Here is a 25,587-nt window from a genome sequence, read left to right as displayed (position 1 = left end):
ATTTAAAGATCAAATCATTCTCTAGATTTCCTGCGGCCAATTACGCTTCATTAACACTCAGCAAAGGCCCAAAAAGGGGCCCGCACCATCATCAGCTCCATTTTACGTACGTGAAAAGGACTTTTTCTATAGCATTTCAAGTCTATAGATCAATCTGTTCTCAAAATATCTTTAGAAACAGGTTTCACTAATTTTCAGCTAAATCTATGGGGGAATATGCACTACTGGAATATGCTTTACAACTGGAAGTTGCCTATATAGAAATTATGCTTTGTGCCAAATTTCAAGCTCAACTAGGTCTAAAGATATCATGCAGATATGACATATGAAAAAGTTTTCCAAAAGTTTAGCTAACGCTCAGCCAATAATTTTGTATTTATAACTATACAGGTTAAAAGAAGACCATATTCTGTATAACCATATATCATAGGATTTATAGTTCAACTCTTACCATATTTATTATCTGATTGTCGTATACTAATAAACTTTACTCCTTAGCTAACACAACCCTTAAATTTAGTAAACATCATGCAGAGAACTTGGTGAGGCTAAGCATGTTCAATTCTATAATACGAATAACACAAGATTAATAACATTTCAAAATGACTAATTGATGTAACAATGTTAAAACAAATACATTATGTTTATCATCGAAATACCTCTTCATTATATACCTAAGTGAATGGATAAATCAAATAAACATAAATGTTGTATGTTGAAAAGTCAGTTTATTGGCTTCACACAATTATTAACTAAATATTATAAAATAATTCCTACTATTTTTGGTAGCTAAACACAATTTTGAACAAAGTACACTGATTTCTCGTTTGTATGATAAAGCTACATTTTGTGACACAATAAGCTGTGTCTAAGTTTTGGATTACCAAAAACTAGCAATTATGAAATAGTTTTTAGAAAAATCATTAAGAGCTAACTTAGTACAGGACTTATTGACCTCAAAATAAGAAAAACAATTAGGAAAAAGTGCTAAAGAGTTCAAACATGTTACACTGTCAAACCTTATATGTCTTCCCATTTCCCATAAACTAAATTTCATCCCATTTCGAGTAATAAAAAGGTTGCTGCTTAGTGATTTTACAAAAACACATTCCTCAGGTTCATTATTCACTATTAATGATGTAATTAGTAATGTATTTGTATTGAAAATCATATTTAACTTTCGGTCTTCACTGAACAAAATTCTATCACCAATTGAAAAAACATTGAAATTATAATGAGCAGACAATGAGTGAGTTGGTGCGGATGTAGCAACCAACTGTGATGTTAAATAATTGTACACATATATGAAACCACAGAAAGTGATGGCAACGAATCTGTCTTGTAAAACACAATCAAAACTACCCTCAGTCAAGTATAATGACATGTCATGGCTTGCATTGAACTTGGAAAAGTCTAACTCTTTTAGACTATACCCTTTTAAAGAGTATCTAATTTGTTGAATTAATTCCGTTTCAAGAATTATTACAAAATCTAATGACAACTTTTCAGATTTGACTAATCTGTGTATCTTGGTGTGCGAGTCAGATATCATTGTACAATCGATTCTTCTTAATTTCTTTCCCTCTTCAATATTCCAGACATGTAAGACGCCCCTATCCCCATCTTCGTCGTCACAACCCACTAAAATATTTCCTATAATCAACATGTGCCTCAGAAGTAACCAAAGTCTGCTCATCTCACTGTCACTACGTGACAGCATCTCATCTTCGTTGACAAAGAACATATGCTTTAGATCCCACTTATCATCAAAAATAGTGTTGAAGTGGTACACTTGCACACACCGACCTTGGACAACACAAAAAATGTTATCACTGATCATCCCACACCAATTCACGATAAAGTCAAACGGTAAACAAAAAGGATCTCTTAAGTAAACAGGATTGTTTCTCACATCCCACAACATCGCTCTCGTACTAGTAAACTCTATGACATAATCATGAGAAATAAACGTATAAAAAAAGGTGGAAGAGCACTTAATATCTACTTTATTTACTACGTATCTAATCTCTCTCCAGTTCTTGAACAGGTGGTTCTCACGCATGAAGCACATTCTCCAGTGACAGATTGGACTTAACGTTTTGTTCTCCATGACTGGGGATACGAATCCTGGCTGCACTTGACACTCCGCAGTCTCCAGATAATCAGCAATACTTATGTTACAGTGTGGCTTCCACAGACTGTCCTGGTTGAAGATGTTTCTCCAGCTGACACTGACGGCAATGCACGCTGATAAATCCTTGGCTGTCAAATTCTCAGCAATCAACCGCACCATCTCTAGGGGTAACCACTCCATTCTGCACCTGCAAGTAAAAATTCTGAAATGAATAACATCTTCATAAACTAAATGAAATGGCAATTTGGAAGGAAACAACATAATTTAATCTAGGTTTACAAGAGATCATTCACTCTTGGATGAGTAGAGCAGAGTATTCAGAGCGAATAAAAAGTCAGGACCCCCTCTATTTGTTTCTAAAGTTTATATAAGGAGATATCCTTCGGGTAGTGGTTCTATGTGGATCTGGATGAAAGTTTCATTTGATGATTTTTAATATGTATGTCTCCCAAAAATTCAGGACTTTGGGGGTAACTAAAAAATTTCAAATGTAAATCCCTCTGAAGTGATCCCTCGTTGTGAAGAGCATAAACAAACTTATAGAATGGTGAAAATCAGATATCGCTATCCTTTCCAAAATAATAGGTCGTCAAAATTTTAATGAAGTCTACATTTACATGAATTTTCTTTGGTAAAGTTAACAAAGGATATCTCCTTATATAAACTTTAAAAAGAAATAAAGGGAGTGTCCTGACTTTTTATTCACCCCGTTTAACTATCTGTTTAGAGGAAGCTCTGATAGAAAAGTCATTGGTGTTAAAGACTAAAACATTTTTCTTCATATGACCACAAAACTTGTGATGTACTCAGAAAATTAACTTCTACATTAGTATCACACCAGTTAGGTCTGTTTCATAACATAATCAAACTTTGTTATCCCACTAATATTATAAATGCAAAGGTTTGAATGTTAGGATATTTGGATGTTTATCCTCGAATCACGCTGAAACTGCTGTGCGGATTGTGCTGAAATTTGGAACAGGTATACCTTTTGGTCAGAATTAACATTTAGAGTGCTTTTTTACCACCCATAACACATTCATTACATCAAATAAAGTCAAATTCAAATTGAAAAATTAGTTTGTTTACATTCGAATGTTATGATAATAACGAAACGTAATAACGTTTCATAATTTAAATTAAACTGGCACTAAACAGCGGTTGACAGCTATAATTCAACTAACTTTCTGAAACATCTGTTTACATTGCTAATGAAAATAAAAAGATAATAGCGGGCGATTTATTATGCCAAAACACCAGGGGTAAATTTAAACGACAAGAACAAGACCCATATTGACCGCAGCAACTTTTTAGTTGTACAATACACTTTCGTCATTGGGATAAAAAGGCTAACTCTTATTGTTACTAAAGCCACCGAAGAACTTCAATAAATTATCATGGAAATGTGGGGTGGAAGTAATAATCTTATAAAAACTGTTTCACTTTATGACTTCAGGATCCCAAACCTGTGTTCTTTAAACTTAAATCTAAATTGGATCAGGAGATTGGAATAGCTTTGAGTGACTATTGATTATCTCTAGACTGTTTATTATGTCATAGAAAAAGAATACATAGATACATTGTCCAGTTTTTCAACAGAAAATTGTGTGCAAAGCCGCGGGTAACTGCTAGTGTGTTGATAATTATTCTACATAAATATGTTTAACTAAAGACACATAATATTCTTCCAAGTGTTGACATACACACTAGTTATACAAATATATAATTTATACCATTATGCACCCTATGCACACACATTTGGTTTCTAGCACTTTATTTTTGATAACTTAAAACAAATTAATCAGAGTTTTAAGTGCAAGCGAGTATCAGAAAACATTGGAGTACTCAGCATTTAACTTACTATGTTTTCAGAGAAAATTTGACTGACTGCTATGTTATGAGGTGAAAGAGCATATATTGCAAGAAGGTAGCTACAAAAATATTTTGGGGAGTTCCAGACAACTGATATTTTCCTGCAGTGGACAGAGAGTAATGTTCCGTATTTTCCTTAAAAAGTTCTTGACCTGTTTCTTTGTTGAGAACAATCTTTCAGCAGTACATCTCAGTAATATTGAATTACTTAAATAATACTAACCGTTTACTAAAATAACAATTGAACATTTGGGGGGAGACCAGACCACTTGCTGCCTATGTCTTTTAAGGGGCCATTTTAAAGTGTTTTGTAGTTTTTAAGCCGCTGTGGTTTTAATGAAATTTATTAATTTAAAGTACAAGTTGTTATGTGTTGTGATTTAATTTTGAAAAGTACAGTATTTTACTAGTAAAAAATCTATAAGTCTATGTTTTTAACAAATTTTTTAAAGTAATTATTTACAATTAAAAGTGTACTTACATTGTACGCTCTGTAACATATGTTTTGTTTGAGCACATATATTGAACTTGCAGGGAGTGGATGTTTTGTATAGAGCAACTGTCATGAAGAGTTATTCATTTTGAGAAATTTTTACTGACTATAAAATAAATTAAATAAATACAATTGAATAAATAAAATAGAACTACTTTATTCAGCTATAACTGGTTATTCTGCCAACATCAAGCTAAAACTTGCCAAAACAGCTGATTGCCAATATTATTCAATTAGTGATTTAATCTATTTATTTTACAACTGATCACTCTGACTCATCTGGCCATAGACAGGTGACAACAATCAAACCCATATGACATTGACCTTGAACATATAAACAGGTTCATTATTAAATTACTTTCTGACAATATTATCACCAGTTACATTTTTACTAATTAACTTTGCTTGTACATATATTTTATAAAAGGAGAAAATATTATTGAAGAATATTACATATTTTATATAATTAACTGAACATTAATACTACAACTATACTAAAATTAATACTATAACTTATAACTGTATTTGATATAATTGGTAAAATATAATTTTTAAGTTATTGAGTTAACTCCACATACTGGCAATGAATTCTCCATTAAATAGAGTTATAGAAAATAGTGAGTTTTCAGTTGGAAATTTAGTCTTTGCCAAAGTGAAGGGTTACCCTCATTGGCCTGGAAAAATAATACATGTAGATAGTGAAACTTATAAAAATGTCACAAAGTACAAAGTTAAATTTTTTGCTTCAGATAAAACTGCAAATGTTAACAAAAATGACTTGTGTCACTATTACAACAATAGACTTAAGTACCCGGTTGAAAAAATATCTAAATCAAAATCAAAAACTTTATGATAAAGCTCTGGCTGAAATTAAAAACGAGTGGGAACGGAAACCTACATTATCTAGCCCAACAACTCTATCTATAATAAATGCCCAATGCTCAACACTTTAAACATACAAAAAGAAAATCCTTCTATCTCAAAACAAAAGACAAAATCTTTACCTCATACTAAAGATAAGGGGTCTCCTAGACACACAACTCCTATTGCAAGCAAAAAGGATATTGAGTCCAGCAAAGATAAAACTTCTCATACTAACAAAAACTTAGTTCAAACGGAGAAAATGGATGTTAGTTTAAATACGCCCTCAGTTCTAGAGGCACAAACAAGCACTATTTTTCAAACTTCGATGGATGCTTCTGTGAATACTATGATCGATCTTGATCTAGATTACCAACTTCATGCTGTCACAGATAAAAGTATCTCTTTGGGGAAAACCCTAGCTGAATTAAAAACAAATAATAATGATGATGATTTTCACACCCAAATCTTAAAGACAGAGTTAAATAAATATAAAACAGACAATTTAACTCTTTTGGGAGTAATTGAAGCTCTTGAAAATGACAATAAGTTATTAGCAGAGAGAATCACCAAGTTAGAGTCTGAATCAAAAATCATCTTAAATGTCTAAATTGTTACCCTCCAACAATAAAACAACATACTCTAAACCCATTACAGCCTTTAGGTTCATCTATAACCAAACCTAATCACTGCAATACATTTCAAGTTCAGAGACAACCACCTAAAGTTCAAGAAAGAAGGGAATCAGTAAATAAATCTAAACTCATCATACTTGCTGATAGCCATGGTAAATATCTTGGCAATCTCGTTGAACAAAAATCCTCAGTTAATGTTTGCTCCTTTGTAAGACCTGGAGCTAAACATGATAAAGTCACTGAGGATGTAGAGCAGCTGGCAGGAAAACTTACACACAACGACCACCTTCTGATCATTGCTGGTACAAACAATATCCAGAACACAAACATAAATAGGCTCACTGACGGTATTGACAAGTTGATAAATAATACACAACATACTAATCTAATTCTGAGCACAATACCCATCAAATATGACCAGCCAAACCTTGACCTCAAAATTTCCACTGTTAATTCAAAAATTGAAGAAATAGTAGTAAAACTCCCAAATCTAAAACTTCTCCCTCTTCATCTTCTTCCCAAACATCTTTATGCTTCTGATAGAATCCACTTTAACAAAAAAGGAAAAGGCAGAATAGCAGAATTGGTCTCTAAATTGCTACATACCAATAAAGGTCATTTGAAAAAAAAAACAGTTCTTACTACAAAAGATGTATCTGCTAGTCGATCTTCTGTTCTTGAGACTGCTATTACTGTTGTTGAAGACAATATGAGTAAAATCTTTGAACAATACAAGAATAATACAACAGTTGGCTTGGCACATACTGTGTCCCGTGACTTCCATATGTCGGCAGGTGTGGCGGTTAAATTTCGTGATAGATTTGGCCGCCCATGTGAATCTGACCTCATCTACAAAAACTTAGCACACCAGAAAATCAACAATGGCCCATCTGTGTACATCTTGGTGAATAAGGAGGTGTACTGGGGCAAACCAACTAAGGAAGACTATAATAAAGCTTTCCGTCAAATAGAATTGGACTTTCAAACCAAGAACTTAAAAATATTTGTGTGCTCTGCAATGGGCTGTGTTAAGAGACTTAATCCAGCCACATCACTTTGTAGAAAATATAGCTAAGTTTCAGAAAGCCACAGGAGCAAAAGTGTACGTAGTGTCCTATGATCAAACAGCAAGACGGAAGCTCTGGAGTGGACTAACTCACAATGAATTTGTTAGGCTACTAAGGGACCTGATAGCAGCTGCTCAACTCCAACTCCAAGAGCACAGCATAGCAGTACAAGAAACTCGGCAGGAGGACCAGTCAATAAGATCTGACACCTATACCCCCACTACCAGTGTTGAGCTCCAACCACCTGCTGCCCTCTCTGGGTGTGCAGTGTGAAAATGGTCATTCTGTTATCGAAAGTGCTACCCAAGAAAATAGTGTCCAGGAGGAAAGTTTGTCTTTGCATGATTGCCCTAAAAATAATACTAATGTTCAACTATAGGTAACACAACAAAGATCACTTATACGAAATTTAAACTCCAACAAATGTAACCTTAATTTTAATGACCCCAGTTTTTTTAGAATAATAGACAACACAACTGTAAAAAAACCTTTAAAAATCCTTCAACTCAATATACAAAACATTAGAAATAAACTTTTGGAATTAGAACAATTTTGCAACATTGAAAATATTGATATTATTTGTATTTCTGAACACTGGTTGCTTTCTGATGAGGTAGATCTGTACACACCACAGGAATTTGTGTCAGCTAGCTTTTAGTGTAGGAGTAAAAAAAAAAATGGGGGTACAGGGATTTTTATCAGACCAAAAATTAAATATAAAGTAGTACAGTTTGAAAAATTTAGCAGTGAAGTAGATTGTAAAATTTGCTGTATAAAATTGGTGGAACAAAATATTGTTATTGTTAGTTTGTACAGATCACCTCAAGGTAATATTGATAAATTTTTCCAAAAATTTGAACAGGCAATAAAACATGTATCAAGTAATGATACACTGATAACTGTTTCAGATTTTAATATTGAAATGGTTTTAGGGTTAGGGAATAATAAAGCTATAACCTTTTCCAACTTACTTAAGTCACTAAATTTAAAATGTACTGTTCAGGTTCCCACACACTGTACATCTTGTATAGACAATATCTTAGTTAATTTGACAGAGAATTTGTATACAATTAAGTCTTTTGAAGGATGTTTTGATGACCATAACTCTCATGTGCTAGAGGTTTATTCTAATATCACCATAAATCTTCAAATATTAATGCAGGCAATAAAACATTTGTACGCAAGCAGTCAGAAAATGAAATTAATTTATTTATTGATCTTTTAAAAACTGGGAAATGGTTGATGACTTTAACTGTGATAAAATAACAGTCGAAGAACTATGTAACAACTTTTTAAAATGCTATATAAATCTTTGGCATTACTGTTCTCCACCTATTAGTAAAAAAAGTAAAGATACAATTAAAAAAGTGCAATGGTACAACCAGAGTTTAGCAAAAGAGAGAAATTATATGCTTAATTTATACAATATTTATAAAAATTTAAGAAACAATAGCTCAGAGGGTTGGAAATTAGCTTATAGGACCTACCGTCAATGTAAAGGAAATTATAGAAATAATTTAAAAGCATGCCAAGAGACGAGCATGTGAAAGATACATAGAAAAAGCCCCTAATAAATGTAAAGCCGCCTGGGATATCATCAAGCAAGAAAGTAATTCCAGTACACAACACACATTTACACTCGAACCAACAGAATTAAACAACTTTTTCCTAAATTCTGTCTCTGAACTTTCAAACAGCATCCCATCCACTAACGTTTTATCCTCTGACCTTCTAAGAAATAATCCAGTCCCTCCTAACACTTTTTATTGGCAAACCGTTACTACGGACCAGGTAGTAAATGTTGTATCAAATTTCTCCAACTCCAAAAGTACAGATTTAAAAATTCTCACAATTATAAACCTATACATCTTCCATCTATTATTATATGTAAAAACTAATCTGCGCTCATTCACACTTAGACAAGATTTGCATTTGTATAATACTAGAAATCGTGATAAACTTGATATACCCCAGCACAGGCTCGCCAAAACAGGTTCATCTCACATGGTGAACAGCATTGTTTTCTTTAATAAACTTAATGTAACAGCTTGGACTGCCTCAACTGGGGTGTTTAAGAGTAAGGTATTACATTGGTTACAACAAAATCCATTTTATAATCTAGAGGATTTTCTAAATCATGATGTGGATGTAGAATTTTGATTCTGAATAAATAAATAGTACCAGAGTAGTAATTAAACTCACACATTGTAAAACCACAATTGTAAAACTGTACTGTAAAATTTTACATGTCTAATTTTAAAAATATTTTATTCTATTTTCTCTATTATGTCTATTATTATTAATACATGACTATGCCTATTTCATTATATGTAAAATGTGATCAATGGCAATAAAAATTATGATTATGATTATGAAGTTAATCTTATCATTGTTCTTACTACCAATTTCTTTTTACAACCAGCCAAGTCGCTTTCAATTTATTGTCGAGTTACAAATAAATTTACCGTTTGATAAAAGATGACTTATACTTATTTGCCAACTTAACAACACTCTTAAAAATATTTTTATAATTTTGAACATAGTTTAAAAAAATGTTCAACATTACTTCATTTTGTCAATTTGTGTAATGTTCCTTTTTTACCAGCAATCATTTTTTTTACCTTTAGTTACCCAATTAAGTTTATTTATTACATTTCTTTGAATTCATGCAATTTAAGGGAAAATATTCATTCATACACAGCAAACGTTTGTACGGAAAAAGGTTATAGTTTATGTCAAAAGAACTGCAATATTGAAAGTTTTTGATTTCAACTGTTAATTCCAGTAAAACTAAAAATTCCAGGTGATTAACTTCATCATAAATTCTGTCTTGTTCTTACTTTTAGTTAAATAGCACTTTTGTGGTAATGAGATTAAGAGAACATTGTGATCTGACATTGAGATATCCGTATTCGATATTATATACTATTCATAGTTTGAAATATTTCGAATATTGTCAATACAGCTAGCAGAGTTTCTAGTTATTCTTGAAAATTCAAAGTTACCAATGTAAAATCCAAACCGTGCTACACATTCTGAAAGGTTTGTGAATGAGTATAGTTTTTCAAAATATCTATATTAAAGTCAGATGGTATTAGTAAGTTTTTTGCTTTATTCCGTCTCTAATGTTTGTGAAGTGTGATTTTTTATGAAAAAATAAATTTGTATTTTATCCTGGTATTCTGTATATAGTTATAGCAATGCACTTTAAGGCTGTAATTTCAATGAAAGATGCTTCAAAAATATTTAAACAGCAAGATCAGGTCTAAAAATTGTTTGTCAGAGATTCATCTCTGATACAGCCGTCAACCAAATTGTAATCTGAGAGTATATTTTAAAAACTTGTTTTTCATATATTTAAATTGTGCTCATTAAACAAATTATATGGATATTAGGATTACTGTAAACAAAATTTTAGATCATCAAACTTGTTTTTTACACCTTGAATATTATAGTGAAGTAGCAAGGAGAACAAACTTATTCATTATTCAAGATTTTTGAAATTTTCAAATGTTTAGGATTTTTTTTATTCAACTAAGGTTTTTTACAATTAAGTACCATTTTCTTAAAAATAAGTACTTCTAACTTGAATAATGAAGTGTCCTTCTTACCTCTTTCAGCACCACATTCTTAATTTTTTTGGTGTCTTAAATCTGTGAAAGGACGAAGAAACTGAGGAAAACTATTCAGCACAGATGCACCAGTGTTCTACAATATATAATTTAGTGGAGCTTCAGGGAAGACATTTTACAAAGACTTCGGTATCTGGAGTTGATTTGACCTTTACCATGGCTGTCCGCAAAAATTTGAATTGTTTTGGGTTAAAGCTATTTTTTGTTGTTTCTTTATGTTGTTTTTTTTAGAATGAAATATATGAGATTTTGTTTCTTTGGCTTGGTTTTTATTTATTGGGCTATCGTTTAATTTTGTATTGTTTTTATATACAGGTTCTTTAGTTTGTAGGCTTGGTAAAACATGAATCTATTTGTAAGAGAGATCGAGGGAAGGTTGGGTCATTCATTTAAGGATTTCCTGTTTAAATATTTACTTTTCCCAGATACTTCACTGAGGGTTTTTTCTGATTCCCTGGGGTGGGATTCTATATGGGTACTATCTGGTATGATAGCGATTTTCTATCATACCATATTCTAGTAGTTTTGTTATCTTGATTAGTTTTCTGTGGTCAATCATTAATTCTGAGAATAGATTTTCTAATTTTTTTACGTTTGGTTTCTTATATTTTGTTTTCTTCCAATAATGTTTTAAGCTTTTTTTCTTCAGTTAGCTGTTTTCTTAACATTTAATCATTGTTTTGTCAATTTTTCCACTTTATTTTGCCAAATTTTCTCTCTTTTCATTTCAATAAAAAACTGTTCAAACACAGCACTGCCGAAAGCATATCACCACCACTAACATATACGTCATACTTGGAAGAAATAGCACTGAGAGAGCAGCGAGTCTGTTTTGCACTGATGAGAGATACAACACTGATTAGGTTTATACAAATTGACATTATTCCTATACTAAACGAAGGGGAAATGGAATAAAATAGCAAACAGAGATTAGACAGCAAGAAATTGCACTGTATTATGACAGACTTACAGATATGTATACTTTTCCAAAATGAAAGCCAAGGATACAAACAAAGACAATAAGCCGGGTGGAGCGCAATACAGACAAATGTCTCTTTTAGAGATGTAACCTAATTGTAAATAATATAGATGTAATTGTACTAGGTGCAGTGGCGGCTCCTGATAAGTGGTCACGGGGGTGCACACAAGAAAATAACAGTAGGATTAGATAATTAACTTACGTCGCCAACATAGTTATCGTCTCAATATAATAGTAAACAAAATATTTCAGTCCTTTTAGGCTCTTTATAACACCAAATTGATTTGTTTGTAAAAAGTGTACAAGACTGTGAGTTATTTCGTGCTGTGGAATGAATAATTCGTAAAAAGAAACTCCTTAAAATTTGCAACGAATTTGACTACTTGCATTTTAATAATTGCTTATAGCCCAGAAAGTAATTAGCAAATATAACTGATTTATTGGTTTATTTGGCTAACAAAATGTTTATGAAAATGCAAATAAAAGAAAGAGAATGTGAATACAATCTTATTTTTATTGATACAAAGAAAAATGTAAGGTTATAAGTAACTGTGAAAATAGGTTAAATAGGCTAATTGAAAATTAACTAAATGTTTCATGAAATCATAGTTCAGCATTTTATACACAGTTTTTCTCCAAAAACACTCTTTGTAAGATGATTAGTTCATGTACAGTTTTTAAAGTTGAAGTCCATCCTTCTTTCTTTTTGCCTAGCAAAAACATCGATTACACGCTCATTAAAGTTAGGTATACTCCTGATCATACCCTTTTCCACAGACAACATAGCCAATGCTGTTAGTCTTTCTTGCCCCATGGTACTTCTCAAAAATGTCTTGATGCGTTTTAAGGTCGAAAAGCACCGTTCCGCCTCCGCAGTAGTCATAGGGATGGTAGAAACATTGGTTAAAAGTTTTGTGAGTTTCTGAAAATGAAGTCTGTAAGCCATTCTCAATAACAAACTGTAACAATGGCACAGTCCCATTCATGACTTGAAAATCTTTTCGTTTGTAGATCACTGAAAGTTCTGTTTTCAATCGTTCTTTGTCTAAAAATGAATACACCTGCACTGTTTCTTCCAAAAGTTGAATGGGAAACGTTTTCTCATAGTGCGTGAACTTTTTTGAATCAAACAGAGAAACCGCTAAATGGTGTGTCAAAAAAGAGTATCTCTCTTTTATTTGATTGGAAATAACATCACACACCTCTTTTGCGGCAATTGTCCTCGTCACATGAATATTTTCATCACGTCGGGCTCTTTTCACAGGCATAGGTAGTTGATCAACATCAATTTTGACACTATCCATGTTTTGCCTTTCTTTTTCGACGCATTCAATAAATGTTTCGACATTTTTCTTTGTTCGCACAGCATCGGTGTATGTAAGCTGTAGTTGATTATACAAAATGTCAACATGGGGCATGATTTTATGGAACACTGCGAGCCAAAATATAAAGTTGGGATCCTCTAACATACGTCTGATTGCCCCTGCTTTGGTGATAGTGATTGCTTGATGTGATGAGGCCTCTATTTCCTCCATGCAAGCAATTAAATCTTCTCTGTATTCATACACAGTGTTGACTGTACGGCTCTTGAAGTTCCATCTAGTTGCGGAAGCACGAGGGATTCTTCTGCCAACCATTGTGTCTAAAACTGCAACTCTTTGTGGAGAATTGCTAAAGAAGTTGGTCAAATCACTCAAATTTGAAAAAAAAATTCTCACTTGTTGGTTTTGGCTTGTAGCCTGTCCAACTACCAAATTCAGTTGGTGTGCATAGCAATGAATATAAAATGCGTGGGGATACATTTGCTTAACAAGAGTCTGTACCCCTGCATGATGTCCACTCATTACACTAGCGCCATCATAGCTTTGTGATATAAGTTTGCTTGGATCGTCTACAACACTTTGTATTGCACTTTTAATACATCTAGCTATTGAGTCAGCATCGTGACCAGTGGGTTGAACAAACTGCCAAAATCGTTCTACAGGTTGGCCATCAGGCAAGACATAGCGGAAAACTATGACTAATTGAAATGTTGATGAAATGTCAGTAGTTTCATCAGCGATCAACGATAAAAACCTAGTAGTTTTTATCTCTTGTTTTATGTTGTCCTGGCAAACGGCAAGCATGCAATCAAGCAATTCGTTTTGGATACTTTTAGATGTACCTTTAAACACTGTTGCATTGTCCAGATGTTCTTTCAATGAAGCATCAAATTCTGCTGAGAAATTTACTAGTCCCCTAAAAACGCCAGGATTTGAAGAATCATCTTGCTCACGATGGCCTCTGAGTGCTAACTCAAACCCCCCACAAAAATTAATACAATCAATTAGTTTGGAAAGCACATAACGATTTTTAGTAACCTGTTTGTTGTGCTTTTTAATATTTTCCCTGTAAGCACAGTCTAGCTGCTGTCGAATGTCTAACTTGCCCAAAATATTAAATTCCAAAACTGAGTTTAAGTGTGACTGAGAACATTCATGTTTTCTGATTTTTGATTGCAAATGGGAAAGATCAGCAACTAGGTGTAATAGATGTTAGTGTTCCTGTCAAGTAAAAACTGCTAGCTTATGAACAATAGTGTACAAATCTTGAAATAATATATTCCTCAAATATATCTATGTATGTTTCAAAATTACCATAGGACTCCTTTATATTACATCATAAAATGATTTCACTAAGGTACTCTTACTGTATCTCTGTGCCGTAAGGCGTACGCTACAGCCATAATACATGTAGTTAAAACCTTCACTATGACATTACACTTATTTACAGGAGTACTCTCACTGTATCTTTGTGCCGTAAGGCGTATGCTACAGCCATAATACATGTAGTTAAAACCTTCACTATGACATTACACTTATTGATCTGGAGTACTATTACTGTATCTCTGTGCCGTAAGGCGTATGCTACAGCCATAATACATGTAGTTAAAACCTTCACTATGACATTATACTTATTGATCTGGAGTACTCTCACTGTATCTTTGTGCCGTAATGGGTATGCTACAGCCATAATACATGTAGTTAAAACCTTCACTACGACATTATACTTATTGACAGGAGTATTCTCACTGTATCTTTGTGCCGTAAGGGGTATGCTACAGCCATAATACATGTAGTTAAAACCTTCACTATGACATTATACTTATTGACAGGAGTACTCTCACTGTACTGTACTTTGTGCCGTAAGGGGTATGCTACAGCCATAATACATGTAGTTAAAACCTTCACTACGACATTATACTTATTGACAGGAGTATTCTCACTGTATCTTTGTGCCGTAAGGGGTATGCTACAGCCATAATACATGTAGTTAAAACCTTCACTATGACATTATACTTATTGACAGGAGTACTCTCACTGTACCTTTGTGCCGTAAGGCGTATGCCATAGCCAATGTGTTTAACTATGGTACAATAACCAGGTAGCTAGAATAAACGTAGTTATCACCTTCACTAGAATATTATACAGAGTGATCTGGAGTACTCTCACTGTACCTCTGTACCGTAAGGCGTATGTCATTAGCTAATGTGTTTAACTACTGTACAATGACGGGTAGCTAAAATACACGTAGTTATCACCTTCACTACGATATTATACAGAGTGATCTGCAATACTCTCACTGCATCTCTGTACCGTAAGGCGTATGCCAATAGCCAATGTGTTTAACTATGGTACAATAACCGGGTAGCTAGAATACACGTAGTTATCACCTTCACTACGATATTATACAGAGTGATCTGGAGTACTCTCACTGTACCTCTGTACCGTAAGGCGTATGCCAATAGCCAATGTGTTTAACTATGGTACAATAACCGGGTAGCTAGAATACACGTAGTTATCACCTTCACTTCGATATTATACAGAGTGATCTGGAGTACTCTCACTGCATCTCTGTACCGTAAGGCGTATGCCAATAGCCAATGTGTTTAACTATGGTACAATAACCGGGTAGCTAGAATACACGTAGTTATCACATTCACTTCGATATTATACAGAGTGATCTGGAGTACTCTCACTGTACCTCTGTACCGTAAGGTGTATGCCAATAGCCAATGTGTTTAACTATGGTACAATAACCGGGTAGCTAGAATACACGTAGTTATCACATTCACTTCGATATTATACAGAGTGATCTGGAGTACTTTCACTGTACCTCTGTACCGTAAGGTGTATGCAAATAGCCAATGTGTTTAACTATGGTACAATAACCGGGTAGCTAAAATACACGTAATTATCACCTTCACTTCGATATTATACAGAGTGATCTGGAGTACTCTCACTGCATCTCTGTACCGTAAGGCGTATGCCAATAGCCAATGTGTTTAACTATGGTACAATAACCGGGTAGCTAGAATACACGTAGTTATCACCTTCACTACGATATTATATAGAGTGATCTGGAGTACTCTCATTGTACCTCTGTACCGTAAGGCGTATGCCAATAGCCAATGTGTGTACCTATGGTACAATAACCGGGTAGCTAGAATACACGTAGTTATCACGTTCACTTCGATATTATACAGAGTGATCTGGAGTACTCTCATTGTACCTCTGTACCGTAAGGCGTATGCCAATAGCCAATGTGTGTACCTATGGTACAATAACCGGGTAGCTAGAATACACGTAGTTATCACGTTCACTTCGATATTATACAGAGTGATCTGGAGTACTCTCACTGCATCTCTGTACCGTAAGGCGTATGCCAATAGCCAATGTGTGTACCTATGGTACAATAACCGGGTAGCTAGAATACACGTAGTTATCACCTTCACTTCGATATTATATAGAGTGATCTGGAGTACTCTCACTGTACCTGTGTGCCATAAGGCGCATGCCATAGCCAATGTGTTAACTGTAATACATATCCATGTACCTATAAACCAGCCATAAGGATGACCTAAAATTACTTATTGAAGACAAAAATCTAAAAGACCCTCAGAAAACTGCTGACTACCTAAATGAATACTTCACAAACGTAGCAGATAACACCTAAAAACATCAGACAAATGAATACACAAGACAAAGACCAACTACATTAACATCCGTTACAAACAGCAGTCTTGAAGAACTCCATGCAATGACAGTAGATGAGGTACAGAAAGTAATCAAACCCTTTAAATCCAATCATTCAGCTGGACTCGACGAAACATCATCGAAAATCTTAAAATTCTGCTGTGAGGAGCTGTCTACACCGCTGACATACATAATAAATAAGTCCTTTTGTCAAGGATAATTTCCTTTACAGCTAAAACCAAAACATAAGAGTGGTAACAAAATGGAAGTCAATAATTACAGACCTATATCAGTGATCTCAACAATATCCAAATTGATAGAGAAAATAGTCCTCAAAAGATTATTGGACCATTGTATAGAAAATGAGCTGATGATCCCTAACCAGCATGGTTTCAGAAAACAAAAATCTACAACAACAGCCTTAATAAGTCTAGTTGAGGAAACCATCAACAATATTGAAACTGGCAGAAGGGCAGCAGGTATAATGCTGGACTACAGTAAAGCCTTTGATTGCCTCAGTCATACTCTTATCCTCAACAAGCTACAATCACTCGGTGTAGTGGCAAAAGCCACAAAATGGTTTTTGAACTATAATAAATAAATAAACGCCTTTACCAGTAAAAAGAGGGGTGCCCCAGGGGTCTGTCTTGGGCCCAGTTCTTTTCATTCTAATAGTCAATGACCTAACAGCCTATCTAGGAGACAGTTGCATAGCCATCATGTACGCAGATGACACCACCCTGGTGATGGGTAATGACAACCTTGAACAACTTCAACTGAATGCAACAAACCTAGCCACTCAGTACTGCCACGAGAATGACCTAGTTATAAATGCACAAAAAACAAAGCAACTCATGTTTGGCAGAAGAGGAAGGGAGGAAACAGCTTTGCCTGAGATAAAAGTGGAGGACAGTGCATGTTTCCTAGGAGTTACCATTGACAACTGCTTTCTTAGATAGTCCATATTTCCTGCATATGCAAGAAATTAAACAGTGGCATATATTTAATACAACGAATTATGCTAATTGGCACACCTGATAAATTGTAATTTCTGTAAAATAATTTATCATGCTTTTTGTGAAACTCATATAATGTATAGTATTGCAGCATGGGATGGTACTTCTAAGAAAACATGGATAGGATTCTAATATTATAAAAGAGAGCAATAAGAACTATAGCAGAACTCTCCATATAAATCATATGGAGAGCTGCTGTGAGCACTTTAAAAACCTTCACATATTGACTGTTTATGCATTATACATCTGTGAGGTGGGACAATACGCATCTCTGAAACAACCTGCCCGAGGAACTGCCTTGCACAACTATAATATTATGAGACATGTCAACCTTTTCAACCTACCAGCTCACCGAACTTCTCTATTTGCAAGAAGATCAATATATGACGGTATTAAAGTTCTCAACCACCTACCTCAAGATCTCAGGGAAGAAACTGGTGCTACATTAAAGAAGAAATGAAGAATCTCTTAATGGACAATCCAATTTACTCTATGGATGAATTTTATCAATTGACCTGGACTTAATGTTATACATTTTATTGTGTATTTCATAAAATATAATTTTGTACATATGACACTATTACATTTCTTGAAGAAATTTTTAATGAAGAATATTCTGATTCTGAAATAGTTAGCCTCTTCACTACAACATTATACACAGTGATCTGGAGTACTCTTCACTGGAAGTACAGCATTGTGGGCTCAACCAATGTGTTATACCAGGGGTGACCAAAATGGGTTACCAAATGTCCGGATCTGAACCTCCAATGTATTTTGTGCGGATTTTGTGTTACCAATACAAAATATTTTACATATGTAACTTGAGTACGTTATTTGATTTTTCCCATACTTCATCTTTCCTACCGTCGTCCTACACCTCGTGCACTAAATAAGTTTGGCTGGCTACGCTACGAGTTAAGGTACCTGATTATGTTATACAATGGAACCGAAAAGAGAAAGGTGGAAGTCGAAAATATACATTTTTAGCTAGAATGGACCAATTTGTATTGTTTTACTCTGCCAAATTATGCTGGAAGCAGTACCGATGTGCTTTATTTGTCAACAAACAGTTGTGTTAGTTAAGTTTGAATATAAAAGAACATTTTAAAACAAAACACAATTTATTTGCCGACAATTTTCCACTAGGCATTAAATCTAAAATTGTGAGTTTTCGTCAAGCTAAGTATCTTCGACTCAAAATCGTGAGTCGTTCAATGACTGAGCAGGAGAAATAATGTGGTGAGGCTTCTTTACGTATCATGGACTCTTGCTAAGCTTATGAAACCATTCACCAATGCTGACATAGTTAAGGAGTACATGCTCGAGGCAGGCAATGTTTTGTTTTTTGATAACAAAAAAAGTTGTTGAAACTATTCGACGGATTCTGTTATCTGCGAGTACTCACTCAAGAAATTTTGAGCACATTTTGGCAGAAGAAAATCATTGTGTTGTGAAAGGGCATTTAAATAATTCCGACTATTATGCCTAGACTATGGATGAATCGTGTAACATTACTGATAAAGCACAATTTGTTATATTTGTACGTTTCTTGGATTAAATGAAAGAAACTATGGTTGAGGAGCTAGATTGGTTATTTTACCGTTATAGGAAGAATCCAGGGAAAAGCTATGATCGAAGTGGTGATAGCTTATTTAATTAAATATGAGTTAGATTAAAAAACCTTTCATCAGTAATTACCAACAGTACACCAGCGATGGTTGAATAAAAAAAAACAATTGATTTACATATTGAGAACCAATGCAAAATGACATGAAAATTTGATTTCCTGCCACTGTACCATTCATCAAACTGTGCTTTGTTGCAAACTCAATTCTAATCTTGAGATAGTAATGCAAGAAATCATGAAAATAATAAACTTTTTTCATGCAAAATCAGCACTGAATCATAGTGAATTTGAAATATTTCTTGACAAAGTGGATGCTCAATATGACAATCTGTTGTTGCGTAATAACTAATAAAGACATCTTGAACCTTGTACGTTATTTGATTTTTCCCGTACATCATCTTTCCTACCGTTGTCCTACACCTCGTGCACTAAACAATAATGTGAGATGGCTAGGCAAAGGCTGTGTTTTACAACCATTTTTCACATTTTATAAGACTTTACGACATTAATTTTTAACATAGATCATACATCAAACAACACATATTAATGTTTTATTAACAATACAGAAAATGTAACTTCCATTGCTTTCTTATAAGACATTTTTAAAAACATCAATGATCTGAACCTTAAACTTTAAGGCAAAGAAAAGCTTGTACGGGAGCTCCTCACAGAAGTAAAAAGCTTTTTGCGCAAACTAGATCTTTTCAACATCGATCTTGCACTCTGTACTTAAAAAAGAAATCAGCAGCTACATCGAGCTTGACGTCGGCCAATACAACACACTCATTAAGGATCTAAAATTGAAATTTGAAAACAGATTCACAGATTTTTAAATAATATTGAGGATGTCGTCGACATCCTCAGTAACATTTACTCTTTGGATCCTGCTGATGAATGGAGCAATCAAGTTGCAAATATTTTCGGGAGTAATAAAGCTTATTGCTTTATTGTTCAAGGAATATCTCCTGACTGTATGCAACTTGAAAAAACTTTGCTATACGGATAGATAAATTAATTTGACATAAATAGATCTGTTAATAAGGCTGAAAATAAATAAAACTTATTATAGTTTAATACTTAAGTACTCATTACAATAGGAATTATTGCACATATACTTTAAGTTAATTTATTGTTTCCACCCACCTTCTTTACACTTGGTCCTATGAAGATAATTTATGGATTAGAATCTATAATTAAGTTAGTTATAAAACATTCAATAAAGTTATATTATATTTACTGTACCAGATACTTTCTTTAACTTATTGTTTGAGTAAGAGGGTAATAAGTACACCAATACAGTGCTAGTACTTATTATTGTAAATAAAAATAATAAGGCAGATTTTTACAGCAAAAACATAAAAGTAGCAACACATTTAGTATGCCAAATACATAGTGAATCATAATAAGTATATTAACTTTACATAAAAATAGCACACACCAAATATATAAAATCAGATTATTTTATCAGAAAATTTTAAAAGAAAATTTTACATAAAAAGTAACATATATTTATATTTGTTTAGTACACATTTTCTAAAAAATAATTAATTATCTTAGAAATACAAATATTTTATAACAAAAGATTTAAAACGCTTATTTATAAAAACCTCTTTAATAAAGGCACTATATCATTAAATTTTTTTCTAACTTGATTGCAGGCATAGGGCACATGATAATTCTTCTGTTATTTTGTGAGATTAGCAACGGTTTTATTTAAACAGCTTCCAGGAAGTTGGTTTTACTCAAAATATATTTAATACATGTGGTTATTTGCAGGACTAAATGAAGAGTTTACTTAGTTAACCTATATTATAAAAGAAAAGAAATTTGTCTTATAAAGAGAAAAATAATAATAACTAGTTATTTGTCTATAATATTTGGTTGCAAAAGAAAATAAGAAAAAAACTTTAGATCTTTCTGGATTCTATAAAAACTTGGTTTTAATTTACTTTAGCCACATAGCTACGAGGATCTTGAAATACTTTTTTTTAATTTCTTACAATATGTTTTTATTTCCAGGGAGAATTTTTAGGCAGTCTCGATCCATAATAGCACAATAATTGACATGTTTGAAATTTTAGGTTAAATCTCAAATAGTCCATCAATCTAGGGGACCAAGAGGAATCAGGGTTTCTGGGTGGGGGGAGATAAGCTAAGGATGGATAGGCATTGATGGAGGGGTTAAATGGGATAACAACGTTCAGGTGAAAACAAGTTCAAGGAATTTTAGAGGTCAGTGAATTATTTGCAACAGGTTCTAGCAATATGGTGATGTTTTTTCTCTGTACTCTTGGTCTTATTCCTCTTTCTCGACATTTGTGCTATATTTTCTACTAATGTGCATCTTGTTATAACAAATTTGCATCTCATTAAAAAAGTTACTTTTTCCTGTTTCAATCTGATTTCTTTGTGTAATACATTTTAAAATAAAGACTTTTTTTTGTAGAAGCCATTAGACATTCAAGTTTTCTGTTACCTTTAGTGGGATTTCTATGAAGTCGATTGCGTTCTCAGTGAACATTTTGTCGTTTTTAGTTTGACATGAAGTTTTAAACACGTTTTCCTTGTGTATACAATTTGACGGGCATTGTCTGCTAGCTAAGGATACAATGTTGTTTGGTTGTTATATACGCTGGACTGGCTTCAAACTTTTTCAGTGCAGCCACCAAGTTATATTCTCTTCTTCATTTAATATAATCTGTAAGTGTCTATAATTATTATTTCTTTATTATTTTTTCATTTTAATTATGTTTGAAATGTTATTACTTTGATTCTTGTGTTGGATGATTAGCTCCCGTATAGGCCACTTTTATAAGTCAGATCATGTTGAACGAACTTTGCGTACAGTGAAACGAGCACTAACGTGATCTGACCTTGAATTTAGTTACTATCTTGAAGATGTTTTTTTTTTACCTGAATGGCAGAGTAGCACCACCCCCAATGATGGCCAGGGGCAATTCCGACATAATTTAAGTTATTATTTAAGATTTACTCTCTTTTATTTATATTGTACTACTTTCCTATACATATATTTTCTCATTTTAAATCGAAATATTGAAAAATAGTGTGAAATGGCTAAAGTAAATATTTACAAAGAACTTTCCTTAGCACACACAAGACAGTAAAAAACACAGAATACATCTATAAACAAGAAATGATAAAATATTTTATATGTATATCTAAAAACCGGTTAGACTGAAAAACTAAAGCTACAAATTGACAAAAAAATGCATGACTCTTCCAACTCAAAATATTATAACTTCCAAACAAAATGTAATTATATCAGTCACAACTTCACACAACCACTTGAATTTTGGTGTAGTAATAATCCACTTTTAAGGCATTTTGTTTCTTGATCACTTGTAAAATGAGGTTATGAATTTATATTTAGACTATCTTAAATTAAGAATTGTTGGATTGCTAAATAATCCATCACTATACAGTACATAATCATCACAGTGGGCTACTGTTTGAAATTGTATTTGTCTTTTCTTCTTATACAGATTCTTCAAAACCTATTGCTTTGATATTTTGTTATAGCTTATGCAGTATTCAATAATTTGCTTCACTTGTTATAGTAATAGAACATTTGCGATAAGCACACAATTTTAGTCCTTAAATTTTTATTCCTGGTTTGATTGTTTTCTTAAATTCAACATGTTATCTTCATTAGAACAGTTTGTATTTCTTCCTTCTGTAAATCTTTGCAGGGTCCGTACCCCTGGCAATTCAAAATATGTACAAAGTAACTTGTACGCTTGTGAACTACAAAAAAAACATTTTCTGAGCAAATATTTTTGTATTTTCATCCCATCTATTACCTTCTTTACTCTTTGTAGGTATTTTAATCTGACTTAAAATAAGTTTTACACTTTCTTTCTTCATATATTTTGACAAAATTTTATTTACAGTTGTTCTATCCAAAGTTGCATACAGTTTTGATTTTGTTTTGTTTTTACCCAAAACTTTGTGGTTACATGCAACATTTTTTAAGCTCTTAATTTTCAATCGTAATTTATAAATTTCTTTGTTCTTTCTCTTACACAAACACCTCAACTTCTCTATTACTTTTTTTAATTTACAAGCTTCAATTCCCTGTTTTATTTTTATAGGCTGTGTGGGTGTATTTGAGAAGGAAGAGTTAGACATATTCACTACTTTGATGATGGAACTTGAAGCTGTTTCCTCATTTACAGATGGAGCCACATTATCTGAAGAAAGTAAAGTGTTAGAACTATTCATAGCATTTTCAGTATTAACATTTGTTCCAATCACATCTCTTGATGAAGAAGTTTGGTTGAGCACGGTTTCAGTACACGTAATAAAAGCTCTGTGTTCTACTAATGATTCAGAATTTGAAGGTTCAAGTATAGGTTTAGGTCTTCGTGGAGAACATGCTATTTGTGACTTGGGTAATGTTTCAATCTCTACAGGACCCAATTTGCTGGAGTTATCAAACATTGTCGGAATTGCATTCCAATTTAACTTCTTTTTTTCTGCATTTGAAAACTGAGAATCTTCAAAATGAAGGGAACAAAATCTAATATTATTATACAAATAGTCTACATCTTTATTCAGCAAATCTTCACGTCTACTATTAATCACCCATTTCCTGCACCTTATTTCCTCTTTAGGACACCTATAGAATGACAAATCTGGTCTCTTCTGTTTATTATTTGAACAATTTTTTGCACTGCAAACGTCACCTCTATAGTATGGCATGTTTTACATCACACAATAATATTTCAACAAAGAAAATAATAACGTAATTACTAAATTCAAACACCAATGTACTCTACCATCATAGCGGTGGGAATCTTAATCACAAACATAACCTAGAAGGCTTTGTTTATTTTACCAGAATACTATACTCAAAAATGCTACATACGTGAATGAAACTTTCTTGTTTTCTTCTTAGAACAAACGCGGCCACAATAAAATCTTCAATCTACTCAATCTCTACCAAAATACAGAAACAAACCCTCCCATCTAAGCAGTATACTTTCAAGCTAGATAGTATAGTAACAACAAAACAAACAATTGCTCAACATTCAACTATTTGACACATCAGAATAACATCTCATATGATCGTGCCACGCTTATGTTTTTTTCTATTTCCAAACTTCAAAGAAGGAGCAAGGAGGCTCTAGTTATTTACCACACTGCCTAAATCAATGTTCTCTATTTTGTTACTGCTGATATATTATAATTGTAACATGTTATTTTTTTAACATACAAAATTAAATTTAAATTAAAAATATTCATTAGTAAAATTGAAAAATTAGAACAGACAATTTTTTAAATATTACGAATAACGACTTGATTTTTAGGAATTATCATAAAAAGGAGCGAAATAATTATTTTAACTGACGATGAGTCCAGACGCTATCTGGCAGTCCGTGCCCGCACGGATATCGCCGCTTCCCCTTCCGATCACGGCGAGAGGAGAAGGCTTCCCCCACCCCCGCGATCGCGCGAACCTATATAATGACGGCCGATTGAAGACACGGAGAGACAGCCAGTGACCGCGACACCGCCGACGACCGCTGCTCACCACTACTTCGTCGACCCCTTCCCCCGACCCCCGCTCGCTGAACGACTACATCGCGACTCGACGCCCGCCGCCGATATCCAGCACCAGGTAAGGAACAACGACCCTGTTCCTTACTAAAGTTTTTTATCTCCGCCATCAACAATTCTTCCAAATTTTTTTATGTGAAACAGAATTTAATATTTTATTTGTCATTTATGAAACTTAATCGATCTGAAATATATTAGTAATGTTTGATGGTTATAGATTTATTTTGATTAAGATAATTGTTTGATTTTAAATATACTCTTAATAATTTTATTTGATATTTAAGGGTATCATTTAAATTTAAATAGAATATATTTGACTTTCTCAATTTACTGAAACTTTTAATTACTTTTTCAACTTGAATACTAAAGTTATTCTTTTCTTCAATTTAACTTATATTTAGAATTTCAATTACTCAGATTATTTTTTTTTGTCATTTCGACTAAATTTTAATTACTGTGTTAAAATTTTTCCTTTCTAAATTTTTCAGATCTCGCATTTCTTTTCCTGGCGATCGATCTGACACCTCATCCCGAGTTTCCTTTACGAACTTTCCTACCGATTATCACCTACCCGAAAAAAAAACTATAACAGTCGGGACTCGCCCTTACCACTGCTTTCTTCCGGCGATAGTACTGGCATCCTATACCCACGACTTCCTTTTATAAATACTTTCTT

General features: G+C 33.3%; 2 protein-coding genes across 3 annotated transcripts; both read right to left on the bottom strand.

Moving 5' to 3' along the window:
- Window positions 1-708: 708 nt before the first annotated feature.
- On the bottom strand, window positions 709-24,399 carry LOC124365829. 2 transcript variants are annotated; one of them, XM_046821880.1, is made up of 2 exons: window positions 24,220-24,399; window positions 709-2,321 (listed from the first exon to the last, which is right to left on the bottom strand). In XM_046821880.1, the coding sequence occupies exon 2, from the start codon at window positions 2,312-2,314 to the stop codon at window positions 881-883; it is 1,434 nt and encodes a 477-aa protein (XP_046677836.1). In that variant the 5' UTR covers window positions 2,315-2,321; window positions 24,220-24,399; the 3' UTR covers window positions 709-880. The 2 variants fall into 2 exon arrangements, with proteins under 2 accessions (XP_046677836.1, XP_046677834.1); XM_046821878.1 differs by lacking the exon at window positions 24,220-24,399 and adding an exon at window positions 4,488-4,731.
- Window positions 20,626-24,223, bottom strand: LOC124365830. The gene has a single exon (XM_046821881.1). The coding sequence runs from the start codon at window positions 24,051-24,053 to the stop codon at window positions 23,097-23,099; it is 957 nt and encodes a 318-aa protein (XP_046677837.1). The 5' UTR covers window positions 24,054-24,223; the 3' UTR covers window positions 20,626-23,096.
- Window positions 24,400-25,587: the final 1,188 nt, after the last annotated feature.

This window comes from Homalodisca vitripennis, chromosome 7 (genome assembly GCF_021130785.1).
Source record: "Homalodisca vitripennis isolate AUS2020 chromosome 7, UT_GWSS_2.1, whole genome shotgun sequence".
NCBI lineage: Eukaryota > Metazoa > Arthropoda > Insecta > Hemiptera > Cicadellidae > Homalodisca > Homalodisca vitripennis.
The sequence above is the reverse complement of the archived record's forward strand: the minus strand, read 5'-3'. Positions and strand labels throughout refer to the sequence as shown.

Bases quoted from the DNA above. Each gene is read 5' to 3' on its own strand.
- LOC124365829 (XM_046821878.1), bottom strand. From the start codon at position 4,525: ATGTGCTCAAACAAAACATATGTTACAGAGCGTACAAT. The intron at 2,322-4,487 runs GTAAGTACACTT...TTTTACTTGCAG, and splicing joins TATGTTACAGAGCGTACAAT to GTGCAGAATGGAGTGGTTAC.
- LOC124365830 (XM_046821881.1), bottom strand. From the start codon at position 24,053: ATGCCATACTATAGAGGTGACGTTTGCAGTGCAAAAAATTGTTCAAAT.